The following is a 14796-nucleotide window of genomic DNA, read 5'->3' as shown; positions in this document are numbered from 1 at the left end:
ACGAGGGGGAGTCAGTAGTTATCCGTAATGAATTTACATGTGTGTTTCTTTTTGTTGGCAGCATTGTTGTTTTTCCAACACATCGCTGTAGATTTCTGCAACTCACTGCTGCCCAGGTTTGAAGTTTCTCGGTCTGTCAAGTTATACTTGTGCGACCATTTTTTGAACTTCAATCCATTCTCAGACACCCCCCACTGCTGGCAAAAGCTATTCATCATACTGTACTGAAAGTTTTCGATCGATTTCCGATCACAAATATTATGAAAAAATAGATAACTGAACGTTGCCATTTTTGTAAAACAATATGGAGCCCAGTTTTATTGTTAACTAGAGTCCCTGGATGTATGTATATGACGTCAAGTCATACATCCAGGGACTCTATTGTCAGTGGCGTAGCATGGAGATTTTGGGTGGGAACGCCAAGTCGGAAGAAAGGGTCGGCCCTTTTTTGCTTAATAATTTACTTATGGTATTAGTCGCTACAGGTATTGTTTATTTGCCTGAAGTCAGCTGGGTTTTCAATAAAACATCATCCATGCATGTTTTAGCTAGAAAATTAGATGCCTCACTATGCCACAAATGTTTTGAACTCTGTTGTTTTGTACCCTTTTTTTATACCTTTCGGCATGACGCAAGTCATTAAAAAACCTACGCCTCTGCACAACAGTAGATGTGGATGATCCAACTACTGATTGATTTGGTTTATTTTACTTCGCTTTTCTACCACTTTTGGTTAATCGCGAATATGAATATGAGTGATGATATTGAAGAAGGGACACTCACAAAGAACACCCGTGCTCACGCCGGGATTCGAATCAGGGGCCTCTGTCGTCTTGGCGCGCTGTGCAAAACACACTGACACAGAGGTGGATGGATGATCCAACTATCGTATACTCGACTGACGTAAGAGTGCTGATTAGTAATTCAGACCACTGTTTATTACATCTTGAGAATGCTGATAAACATTTTAAAATAATTTTGTCCAGAGACCATTCGATGTTAAGAGTTTTCAAATGAATGCTAAATATTTCCATTGACTCAATATTAAGCAGTTAGATAACAACGAAAAAAATAAATAAAAATAATAGTTTTGTGGGTTTAGTGGTAGAGCAGCCACAGGCTGAATTTCTACCACGATGACTTCACCTATTTGACAAAAACTGTGTTGATCTTTTAGTTTTTAATGGACATCACTGTTCGTGCGATAAATTATACAATGCAATGGCCATTAAGAAGTGATATATATTTGAGTTTGGTAAAGTTTCGTCAGTCAATATTGCGTATTGTAGCATCACATAGCACGAGTGGCACGAGCGCGAAGAACCGGGTAGAAATTCTACCGCTGTCGTCTGCTTCGGAAGGCAGGAAGGATCACATGAACCAATCACGTAGCCCTCTGCTCCGTACGCTGGCGTACGAGAGAGCATTTGCGCGCGTGCTGTAGAGATCCAAGCCTGTCCTAGCTTTCCCTCCAGATAGACAGCAAGGAATATGGAGTCCTTTACGCCAAACGTGCCCGACGTCCGGCCAGGAAAGGCATTGGAAAAAAATGCTAGAACGAGTGTTGTTAGTGGAGCGTTGCAAGCGGATCGCGAAAAATAGCTATTTTAATGCCATGAAGGTCAAACATATATGAAGTTTTAGTTTATATTTACAGCATTTACGCATTTTTGAAATTTTAAATCGGGGAACGCAGGGCGTACGGGCGTACTATAACGATACGCCACTGTCTATTGTTAACATCACAACAGCGACAATGCAATGCAACAGACTGAGCAACTTCAAACTTGATCAGCAGCGAGCAGCAGAAACCATGCTTAGCGATGCGCGCGAAAAGAGAGAATACTGGCAACCAATACCATACGCAGGATTCTTCTTCGGAGGGGTCTGAAATTGTAAAAGTGGATATTACGTAGCTGCGTTCTGGGGGTGGGAATGGGTTGCATAATAATATATTTTATAATTGCAATTTATATCCTGTGTTCAAAGACAAAAATGGTAAGCTGGAGTCATTTTAGGCTTTTCCCGAGTTCTTTTCTGTTTAATTTAAATCTAAAAATATTTTCTCAAAATTTCGGGAGGGGGCTCTAGCCCGGTAGCCGGACAATTGCGATGACACTTTAAATATTCTATCAAATTGAAGGGTTTTTCAAGAGAATTATGTGAAACATTGATATTTTCGAATAGAACACTGATTCCTCTCACACTTTCTCCAGACTTGAGACTGGCAAAGTAGCTTGTAAACGTACTTGCATTACAACCACTTTTAGGCTAGGTTAGTCATCCTGATCGTCGGAATTGCCATACCATTAATTTATAAAATGACCTTCACCGTCAAAATCGCAATTGTCCATAATTTTGGCTTCATCGCAAATTTTCCGCCATCGCAATTGTCATAGATTCCTCTAGCTCCATCAGCTTCCCCTCTGCGTACCCCTGTGCTGGCAGAAGCAAATATTTAACTGCGTTGCGAATGATTTATTGGCCCACTACGGTTTGTGTGTATAAAATCACTGTGGAGTGGTATTATTAGAGTTGGTCCCTTAAATCAGTATATTATCTGAGCTTGATGAGTGTTAAAGAAAGTCAACAAGAATTACAAGAACATCTCAAACCAACATTACCAAAGAATGCCTGGTACTATACATATTTAACCATAACGTTAATATCAGCTTATAATACCGACCAAGCCTCTAATTATTCAACTTTATTATCCATGAGGCGGAGTTTATAGTTTTGTCCTTTTGGCTCAATCCCTTTTGGTGGTTTCAAAGACGGGGACATCAAGAAGGAAAAATCCACGGTTTGGTTCCGGTGGAAAATTATCCTGCGTCCAGGTTGCTATGGTAACGCAACGTTTCGCTAACAAACCACGGTCGTGCGGCCAAGCGCAAAGCCATAAGTCTGCAACTTTCATGCAAAGTAGGTGATCATCATCCACAACACTCTTGATGAAATGTTGCAACAAGAGACGGAAGTAATTTTTGCAGAAGGAAAGTTTCCTTGTTTGAGGGCAATTGGTTGCAAAGCACGGACATTTGGTGGACGTGAGGTTGTATGGGAAGAAGATTACTATGTTGCGTGAAGAGATCTGGGGCAGCGGTTATGAGGGACTCCAGAAACTAGATTACAACTCGGCATGAAGTTATTTATTTTCTGATGTACTGCAGAATATACAGAGTATACTAGAATAAGTATATCCATAATGCCAGGGTTGTCAAAGGGTCCGGGAACCCAAAAATTATATTGGGTTCTGCAACAGGACAGTATTTTTCTTTTTTTTTTTTTGTAAAATTTAAATTCGTTCCAAGTTACGTATCGTTACATTTCAATACGGAACTTGGAACGTGTTTAAATTCATCAGGAAAAAAGGTTCCTGGACTGAACTGAAATACTTTAAATATAGAAACCGTGGGATTGTTAATGATCCAGGAAACTATACATTCTAATGGGTTCTACTGGGTTCTTAAACAGGACAGGGACCTTTTTCTCTCGCACAATTTAAATTCGGCCCAAGTTGCATATTGTTTCATTTTATTAAATTAATCCTGGAAAAAAGGTTCCTGGACCTTATTTAAATTCATCCGAACAAAAGGATCCTAGACCGAATTACATACTTTACAGATAAAAAGGTTATTTACGGTCCAGAATTCATTTATAATTTTCTGTCCTGGACCGGAATTGAATTTATTTACAAGGGTTGGATAAAAAGTAATGGCAACACTGCTGTCCCGTGAAAGGGGTGAGTCACAGCGCCACAAGCGTTTCGTGGCTGATAAAGGAATTTCAGACGAGGAAGTATAGTGAGTGGGAGCGATTGTATGTTATTCAGTCAAAAACAGCAGTGCTCTGAAGCAGAGGACGAGAGTGCAAGCGCCCTAACAATATGTTTATGCAAGAAGAACAACGTCTCTCAGGCAGACGGTCAACGCTGCCTACTTCTGCACCTTCTTGCAACACCACCTTCGTTTCGCATTAAGAAGGAAGCGACGGCACGGTGTCTCATCATCCTGCTTGACAATGCAAGGTGTCACACTGCGAACAATGTGACGGCGCTCCTGCATAACTGGTAGTGGAAGGTACTGGAACATCCGCCGTATTCACCGGTATGAGACCGTGTGATTACGACCGTTTTGTCAAAGTGAAGGAACCACTGGGCGGGAAGCACTACGACACGCGCGAAGCCATCATACGTGCTATAGGGCGGTCACTGCGGGACATCGACAGAGATGGACGCGCTGACGGTGTACGACGCCTTCCATACGTGTGACAGAAGGTCGTAGAGATGAGGGGCGATTACTTTGAAGGAATGTAACACGTGCTCCTCTGCCAATACAGTCAAGTACCAATTATACCAGTGTTGCCATTACTTTTTATCCAACCCTTGTAAAATCCATGGACTTTTAACAACCCTGCCTAATGCAGCCGACCTGCGACGCCAGGGGCCACGGGTCTGAATCCCAGCCTGGGCATGGGTGTTCTTTGTAAGTGATCCTTCATCAATTTCATCAATCATCCTCACCTTCGCGATTCGCCAAAAGTGGCAGAAAACCGAAGTAAATTGAATCAAATAAAATCAAATCGAACGGGCATCTTTAAGATCTTGAATCCTTAACAGTAGTCACTCACCTACAACTTCTACTTGGAAAGGCAATATGCATATGGCTCTCAAAGACCCAGACTTGGCAATGACATGTGTAGTTCGTTCAATTTGATATTAAAATTTTTCATATTTGAATTTTAGCTTACTATCATCAACTGAGCGTTTACTTTCTGGACATCAGTACATGAGGTCAATGTTCACTTTTGAAGTGTGTTGTTAACAATGTTTTGCTGCTTAATTATAAAATGATAAAATAATATTAATAATATAAATTTCAATATTGCTGAGCACTAAATAGTTTAACCTGTATACAAGGTTTCTTTACATATACAGGGTGAGTCAGAAATGTGGCAATACTTTTGAATTAAATGTAGTGTGATACTGTACAATGTAGAGGGAAATAGTGAATGGCATATTAAACTTGAAAATTCATTTTCTCATTTCAGAACTTACGTCATTAACCAAGATGGCACTGAAGATGCAGCAGCAAGTTACAGTTGCAGCGTGGCCAATTGCATACCAGAATGATCAAATTAAGGTGTGTATATATGGCCATGTGCCTTGTTCACTCTATTTTATAATCTTTATTCCATTTCCAGATAGCGTAGTGGTAACGTCGTCGCTTTGTAAGGAAGGTGCACTGTGCTCGATACTTGGTGGAGGCTCATAGTAGCCCAGATCTCACTTTAAACTGTACGTTCAGTCCCGAGCAGCCTGTGAATAAAATGGACTTGAAAACAAATTCAAAGAACGCTCATTGCGTTATATATTATGATATGAGAGAAAATGCAACAAAATTAAAACGTACTTACTCCCCAGCATAGTAGAATCTTTCTGCGCTCGCAACATGCAACTGGACCACAGAGATTGCAAAGGCGACCACCCATATTCCTCCAATAATGTACTTGGTTCTGGATGTGTTGATTCGTCTTTCCAGTGGATGAATTACTGCATTGTATCTGAGAAATACATACAGAGGAGTTCAGATCAGTAATGAAATGACATTATGACTTTTCACAGAGACATTTTTAGGTACCGCAAGGACTTTAAAAAAGCCCAAAGGTTGTGTTTTCATTGTACTATACATTACATATGTATACTCAAAGTAATTATACCAAGAAAGTGTTTAAATATGTAGCTATATAGTCTTTATTCATTTAATTACAAATATTTGCTAATGAACTCTACGTCTATCTTGCTTACTCATGTCCCTCTTTTCAGCTCTTGAGTTCTACGCGTGCATACGATAGCGCTCTCTCACAAATTCGGCGCGTTGCCCAGGCATATACTAAAACACATGCTCTGTGTGAATCTCTGCAGTTCAATCATCAGACCATACATCCAAAGACGAGACTTGTGCTACTCTTCCATGTCAATAGAGAAATCCAGTGGGGTCAAGGAGGCTACTGCTCCCTCCTGATCAACCAATCTTTTCCCCTTTCGCCTCCTTCAGCAAACAAGTAAAACTAGGCAAATAAATTGATCTTTTAGCCCAAATATGCATTTTATTTTACGTCGCGTTTCTTCCACGTTTGGCTGGCTAATCGCAAACATAATATAATGAAAGATAAGGCCGGGATTCGAACTCGGGACCCCTGCACTTGTAGCGCGATGTGCGTCATTGGTGAAATCGTTGATTTTCGGTAAACAAGCGCATAGAAGCTGGAAAGTTTTGTAACACAAGACAGAATATTTACACACGACGTTATAATTGGAATTTGTTGTAATTAGTTTACTTTGAATTTCCTAAAGTTTTGTTCAAATAAAAATCCTCCTCTCTCTCTCTCTCTCTCTCTCTCTCCCTCACTCCTTGGGCAGTTACCCAGAATCTCTCGCATAGTCACGGGTTAGGGATCTACGTTAATGCTTTACGCTAATTATCCCTGAAAGAGGGGATGTCTTAAAGTAAATAAACCGAAGGATAAACCATCCAGGCTATACGAGATGTTGCGCAAAATCTTTGATGGGAAAAGAAAGATGAGAAGAAATCTTTCTTAAAGATTCCGAGAAGGCTAAATCAAAGAAAACGTTTTCAGAAGAACGTGCCTATTTGGATAAAAGTGGTCTTCCATTCTTGTTGTTCGCGACTGAAAGCATACCCATCGTCTTTGAATTTCAGCATTCTTGCGTAATGGAAGTCGGAAGAAACAGAATGTGAACTTTACAAAGGCTTCCTCTGGAGATTTTCCAGTCAGATTGTTCTAAGAAAACTTGGTGGTTAGAATTGAAGTTCCCCTACTGGGAGCTCTCTGGAGCACGTTCGAGGCACCGTATTGTTGAGAAACTTGAGATAGAGTCTATGCAAGCAATCCCAGAGTTCAGTAGTCTACTTCATGGTTCACGCATGCGCAGAAACTGCCTGGCCACCGAGATCCCCAGTTTTGACACCATTAGACTTTCTTGCATGGGGCTTCATGAAATATGTTGTGACAAGAGGGAAGTTCACGATTTTGGTGATTTGAGAGAGCGTATCTTTGAAGCGGTTTCGCTAATAACGCCTCAAATTCTGCTCAACATTCGACACGAGCTTGAGTATCGTTTGGATATCAGTCGAGCTACAAATGGTACCCACATTGAGGTGTACCAGCGTACATATAAACTTGCTGAGTTAGTTTGAACGGAAACAGGACCAAAAAGTTAATAAACTTTACAGATACTAACACATGTGTGTGTATTTTTCTACACATTTAGCCCGAACATCCTGTATTTGTTCGTGATTGTCCCTTCATGTATTTCATCTTATCACTATCCATTCACGTTTAGCCAAAAGTGGCATTAAAGTTACGTAAAATAATCAAAATTGGCACTGGTAATTCTTTGAGTTATTTGGCAACACTGCTACTGCTTTTGCCATTATCTGAATTACCTCAGTCATTAAGCGCATTGCATACTTCCTTGTTCATTGTGTGACCCCATCAGGTTTAAATAGGTGATGAGGAATTTTCCGCAGAATCCAACAGGGGTGCGTGTTTGGGGAAAGTTGTGACGTGCTGATCTTCATTAATGGGCACCTTTTGTGTTATACAGGATTAGCTGTAATCTCTCTCTCTCTCTGTGCGTGTGCTTATGTTAGAACGCATTTCGTCAAATTTCGCTTGAATGAAGCACAATTTTCCAACGAAATTTGTTTCGCAGCAGCACCAACGCAGGGAACATTTGTTAACCCCAGGTTAAAACAATGGAATTGATTTTCTTCGGAGGTAATTTGAACTCCCGATGTAGCATTTCTCGCGTGGTTTCGCGACTACCAGCTGTCACTAAGGCATTTGTGGGAAACGAGTTCATGTCGAATGCAACAGCTACTAGAAGGAAATTAAAATTCCTCAGCCGTGTTCCAGGCAAGTCCTGTCTTGTTTACATTAGTTGCTTGTTTGGTAGGTCCTTCGGAAACGATTCGAAAAATTGAAGTTGCCGCCGAGTGTGAAGTGCGTTGTGATTTGATTTCTGAATGCACAGAATGTTCGTTACAGTGAGTCCCTCAGTATCTCAATTCGAACTCCGCTCCTCAGTTTAGGAATACATGAGTACCCCTTGGCATATAACATCGAACTCTTCTTCTCGTTAATGGTCGACAACACGACCTTTGTTAGGTCAGGTCCAAGACTTCTGCTCATTAGTGGACCACATGAGTACTTCTGGGTATTTCAGGTCGAACACTTCAGCTTATTATGGACGACAGCGTGAGTATTCTTCGGTTTCTCAGATCGAACACTTCTGTTCATTAATGGACGACGGCACGAGTACTCTCGGTATTTCAGACCTTGAACTTACGCTCATTAGTGACAATGCGAGTACCTCTCTGATTGAGAATTTGCCAGATTCTTCCCAGTGTTAATACTACACATTTCTCGCCTTGAAACTCACTTCTTGTACTAGTGAAGGATGATTTCCAGTTACTTTCTTCCTTGAATTTGATACTCCATCCTCCAATCCAACATCTAGAAGCAAGTACATCATCATACGTTATTATGAAACCTATTTTTAGGTTTAAACATTTTAGAACTTGCAGACTGAGAATTTGTTTGAACATTTTAGTACTTGCACACTGAGAATTTGTTTGAACATTTTAGTACTTGCACACTGAGAATTTGTTTGAACATTTTAGTACTTGCACACTGAGAATTTGTTTGAACATTTTGGTACTTGCACACTGAGAATTTGTTTGAACATTTTAGTACTTGCACACTGAGAATTTGTTTGAAGATTTTAGTACTTGCACACTGAGAATTTGTTTGAACATTTTAGTATTTGCACATTGAGAATTTGTTTGAACATTTTAGTACTTGCACACTGAGAATTTGTTTGAACATTTTAGTACTTGCACACTGAGAATTTGTTTGAAAATTTTGGTACTTGCACACAGAATTTATTTGAACATTTTAGAACCTGCAGACTGAGTATCACACCGTGGTTGAAATTTCGCAATTTTTCCCATCTTTCTCTGTTGCTTTCGGGCCAAAGGTGTCGTAAATGTTTTGTTTACGAGATGGAAGAGAGAGATGCATTACGAGGAGAGTTTGTTCATTAAGCGAGCTTTACACGTCACGACTGGCGCCGAGGAAGCTGAACACTTGATGCAGAAATAGCTGTTCCCTGGTATTTCCTGTCTCTTTAATTAATTCCTCTCTCAAATTTCTCTCGTAAAGCTACGTGTATGTCTTAGGAATTGCGGCGACCACATTGTTACAGTTTCTCCATTGCATAATATTTAGGTATACTATATCCGGCCTGGAGTGTAGAGAGGAATCATATTTTCAACATCAATGGATGCAAGTCATGAAAACTATTGTTTTCGATATGATCTGTTTGTTTAAGTAGCGCAATTAGGATTTTCATTTATCTATTGTCCTCAAGTGAATGGAGAAAACGGTGGAAGAACCTCATCATAATGGTTGGTCGCTAGATTTGAACCAGCGATCTCTTAATTAAGTCAGTCACCTTAACCAACAATTTAAATACTTTTGGTAAAAGCATGAAACATGTTTTGAAAGCAGTTTCGCTCTTAGATAGCAGCAACTCCTTGTCATATCCGAAACTTCTAACAAAGCGTTTTAAAATTCATCATTTTTAGAATACAAACTCATCTGAGGAATGGTTCATCTCTTGGCTTGGAACCATACGAAACACTGTCACCGCTTTCCTCAATATGTTACCTAATCAATACAATAAACTTTGAAAGACATTTTTGATGCCTTTTGTTGTTTCGTGACAAATTTTAGAAGTGTGCACAATTAATGTACTTACTTTCGTACTTGAATTTGTTACTGTGTGATTGTATTGTTTGTTATCAGTTTTTGTCTTCAAATTATATTTACAATCGCATCCGATGCTTTGAATGGTTGAGCTAGGATCGCACCACCGATAGCGTCCAGGTTCGAGTCCCGACCTGTATGTGGGTTCTCGATTGTTACTTCCATTGTTAAATTCATGATGGAGGCACATGGCACAGTGGTTCGGGTTCCACTTTAAACTGTAGGTCCGGACCAGATTAGCCTTTCTGTGCATAAAGTGGACTTAAAACAACAATTCAATCAATCAATCAATTTCATGAAATCGTTGTGAATTTGCATGGTCGTGTTACCCTACATATGTAGAAAAGCAACGTTTGTTGTTAGAACTCCACTTTATACTCAATTCAATCTGAATCACTGTGCAAAGTGCCTCTAAAAACCACAAAATGCAAGTTAGAATTTCCTATGAGCAATCTTTAATGGGCCAGGGCAAGAGAGAGAGAGAGTGTAGGTGGTGAGATTACTTTAATTCAATAGCCCCGTCTAGTTGGCTGCACTTTTTGACTCTCTATACACTTGCGCGGATAGTTGGTTACACGGTGTCTGCACCGTTTGCACTACGTTCTGGAGCGTGCAATGTGTGGTGTATGAGCACATGGTGCGTGCTAACTAATCAAATTAACGTTTCAAGCAGCAGAGAGGCATTTGTTGAATCTTCTGAACTTGAACACAGCTATTCGTCCACTTGGTTGAACGTCATTTTCTTGCAGCAGCCTTACACCGGGATACACGTACAATACACCTAGTGTCAAAGAGTGCAGCGAACTAGACGGGGCTAATGTTTCAATGTTTCATTGTACTCGGTAAGGTGTTCATATATATTCAGTCACCAGTGGCGGCGATTGGGTTCCAAAACCGGGGGGCCAAGGTGCCAAAACGGGGAGGGCGAATTCAGTATATTTCCCTTTGTAGATAAGATTTAGCATAGTGCGGGGGCAAAAGTGGCGAAAAGTGGGGGCAACTGCCCCCCCTAATCACCGCGACTGTCAGTCACTTATTATCAATGCCAAGAGCCGCGGTAGCGCACTCGTTCTCGACTTCCGTGGCGGAGTGGTTAGCACAGTGCGCTACAATGCCAAAGGTCATGGGTTCGAATCCTGGTTCGGACATGGATGTTTGTGATTGTCCTAATTCGAATACAAGAGAATTAGAGAAATTTGATATGTGTAAAAATTAACAAAAAAATGATATTCCGCTTAGGAATATTCCTTTTGCTTTTAAAAAATTGTTATGGCGTCTGACTACCATGCGAGAGACCCGGGTTCGATCCCCGACGGTAGAGAACCGAGATTTTTTCACATCACACCAACTTCGGCCGTGATCAAGAAAGTGTGGGGCCTAATTCCACATCACCTATACGCCTTCATGGCGTGGTGCAAAGCACAGGGGAGCACTTTACTTTTTACTTTTTTTGTCAATGTCGATTTGAAACTAGAGATTTAGAAGACGACGTGAAATTAACGAGAAACATTTTTGGTTGCCTCTAGCGTTACCTGATATGAAGATAACTTTATCTTAACTTTCATTATTTCTAATTGACGTCAGAACTGTAAAGTTCTACCTTAGATGCTACAAAGAAACCTTTCCACTTAACGTTCCCGTATTTCCAGCCATTAAACGCTGCATACTATGATTCTGTTTAGTAGTTACCAACTCCTCCAAAGAGCTTTCCAATACGTTCTCTCATGATTTCCAAGAATACACTGGTGATAATAAAGATCTTCAATCTTAAAAGGATTTAATTAAGCTGAAACCTCATATTGTTCAAGATATTAAGTTCTTGGAAAGCATCCACGGTTCAATTCTTGGAAGTGTAATTTCAGAAACCTATAATTTTCATCTGTGTATGTTGATAATGTTGTGCACCAGTCTGTGGGCGTACGTGTGCGTGCGTAAAGACATTTTTGCAAACAACATTTGTCTTGGCAATATGTTCCTGATATAGGGTGGTTTTAATTGCATCAATCATGGCGGATTTATCGCGAGTGGGACTAATCGGGCCTAGTTTTACTAGACACTTAAATACCAGAAATCTAATACAGGGCTTTTTGGTTACAAGGCATTACTGTTAACTGATGGAACACAAAGCGAGATTCTACGTCAAATAAATCAGCTTAAAGCTGAGGCTCTAAATGGGCACTCAGCACATAGATGGACATATGCAGGACCACGCAGCACTGCAAAGTATTATACTGGCTGTAGGACCACACGCCAGAGCCTCGTTGGTCTGCAAGAAGCAGTTACCGTGTACTACGTGGAAGTGAGGTTGACATTTGGGTGTACTACATGGAAGAATCACCCCTTGCACCCCTCCGCCATATATATATATATATATATATATATATATATGTGTGTGTGTGTGTGTGTGTTTCTGGTCTATTTGTCATGCATGTGATGTGGATTGTGCGAAATTGGATTACTGAACAATCAGTTCAGTAGGAAGAAAGGTAACAAAGTCGAAAGAAATGTCATGTCTTTTGTCAAAGGCTCCAGTAACAATTGCTTGGAGAGGGTGAAGGAAAGCACGACAAGAAAACACAGACAATATAGATTAGTCAAACTCAACTTTGGATACCCCGTCCTGTAAACATTATGCCATATTGAAGAACAAGCAACGAACCTTACCTGTCTATTCCTATTGCCATGAGAGTGTAGACACTTGCTATTACAGACACGTGTTGCATCAGGATAACGACGGGGCAAAATCCAGGGTAGAAGATCCAACGGCCAAGCATGAACCTGCAAGACAAGAAGTGACAAAGTGAGCTGCATTACAAACGAGAACCTCTCTTTTTCTTATTTTACGTCACATTTCTTACACTTTCGGCTAACGGCAACAATGAGGATGATTGATTGATTTGTTTATTTTACTTCGCTTTTCTTCCACTTTTGGCTAATCGCATAGATGCTGATGAGTGATGACATGATGAAATTGATGAAGGGACACTCACAAAGAACACCCAGGCTGGGATTTGAACCCGGAACGGATGGCGTCGTAGCGTGCTGTGCTAACCATTCCACCGCTGAGGTCGGCAACAATGATGATGAAAACTGAGAAGATGATGAAAGATAACGCTTAAAGATAAACAACTGCTACCCACGTGGAGACTCACACACAAAATCGTTCGTTGTTAGATAAGTTTACGTGATTGGCTACCGTTGTATAAATCTAAGTCAAGTTATAACCCCATGATAGGGAATGTTAATACCCCAGTACGTGTAATCTCCATGTTACACACGAATCAAAGACAGATTGTTAAGAGTTCTAGAAAGGAAAGGAAAAATTGACTGGGATTTGTATTTTTTAATTTTACGTCGCAATTCCGTGGCTGATCGCGACGATAAGTTTGAGTGATGATTAGATGAAATTGTGAATGGGTGCTCGCAAAGAACAACCATGCCCAGACCGGGCCTCGAATCGGAAGACTTCGGTAGTGTAGATTGAAAATAGATCACTTAACGCCCTTTATTTTTTTTTAAAATTTAATTTTATCTTTCAGGTCATTCCATATAATGTTTGACTTAATTCTCTCATTTTGAATTCAAGACACGTCAGCAGCTCATTTATTGATTCAAGGCTATGGAGTTCTGGTTCGCTTCTAAGCTACGAATGCAGAACGGCTAGACTTGTTACGGAAATAACCTTACTGTACCTACGTGCAGTAGAGATCCTTGGTGTTCAAGTGTCCGCGCGCTGTTTCATTTTCAGTTTCTAAGTCAACTTTATGAACAGGAAGGCTAATCGGGACTGGGCCAATAGTTTAAAGTGGAATCCGAACAAGCGTACTCCTCCCGGGTACCAAACCCTGGACACCTCGACTACAAAGCGTCGACGATGCAACTGTGCCAATCGGAGAAGCAGTACCCACCCGCTGATAGGTACCACCAACGCACCAACTTGTGTACTGATGGACGGTGAAAAGTTTTTTCCTTCAGGTGGGCAGTTCGAGTTCAATAGCTGCTTCGGACGGGAGCGGGCGAGTAATGGATCAAGTTTTCATATCTCTAGCCTCAGAACTTTGAAAATATCATAAATATGTTCCACATCCTCGATAGAAATGCGTAAAATACGATACCTCCAAAAAACTACAATAATCATCTTCACGAAGCGCATTTTCCAATTGAAAATATACTAACTAATAACAATTGGATGTTTACATACGAAGTACAGAGGAAAAAACTATGATGTCCCAGAATAATGAAAAGTAAACACATTATTCGTGTGATAATGATATCTCATTCGAAACATGTTGGATGCTTTTCGTAAGGTTATGCTTGAATTATGTTTTGCTGCATTTATAAGCTAGGTACTATGGGATCATTAAATTTCTTGTTTTGAAAAGGGGACGGGAGGGGAGGATGTCAACCGTTGTTAGCTTCAGGCGTAAACAGAATAACCACTCTCTTTTAGGCAAGCAAAAATTGCACACTGGTATTTATTATTAACAGTAACAAGAACGCAATATGTTTAATATCCTTCCGGCCATTCAATTTTAATTTTTTGTTAATTTCCACTGGCAACACTCATATTATTTGTTTTGAAGCAAATGCAGATGTTTATACAGAAGCAATATTAAAATTAAATAAAGTTTAAGTAATCGTTATGTATAAATGCTTTATCAAATCCATCTTGTTGAAGGATATAATGTGTACATTTACAATGGTGCGGATTTTTTCTTCTCCTGAACATCTTGCATTATATTTATCAATATACAATATACAATATACAATTTTTAAATAATAGTTATAAGTACTTAAAAATATTACCGGGTATTTCTTTATACTGACGAGTATTTCTTTATACTGATCTGGATATCTAAAGTCAGTTTCTCTGTCAAATGGAGAGGCACGTCAAGAAAAATTGAATTTGGAGGGATTTTTTTATCGGAATCATAATTTTTT

The 14796-nt window shown here is 40.0% G+C and overlaps 1 protein-coding gene across 1 annotated transcript in view; it reads right to left on the bottom strand.

Moving 5' to 3' along the window:
- Positions 1–14796, bottom strand: part of LOC145995068 (allatostatin-A receptor-like) — a 153612-nt gene that overhangs the window by 91397 nt on the left and 47419 nt on the right. Inside the window, exons 4-5 of the mRNA XM_083131600.1 lie at positions 12520–12633; positions 5416–5562 (exon numbers count right to left, since the gene is read on the bottom strand). Of these exons, the coding sequence (XP_082987726.1) occupies positions 5416–5562; positions 12520–12633 (261 nt within the window). The remainder of the gene's footprint in view (positions 1–5415; positions 5563–12519; positions 12634–14796) is intronic.

The sequence above is a fragment of the Lepisma saccharinum genome, chromosome 11 (assembly GCF_977018435.1).
Source record: "Lepisma saccharinum chromosome 11, izLepSacc3.1, whole genome shotgun sequence".
NCBI lineage: Eukaryota > Metazoa > Arthropoda > Insecta > Zygentoma > Lepismatidae > Lepisma > Lepisma saccharinum.
Note: the sequence above shows the minus strand (reverse complement) of the source record. Positions and strands in the feature narration are given on the sequence as shown.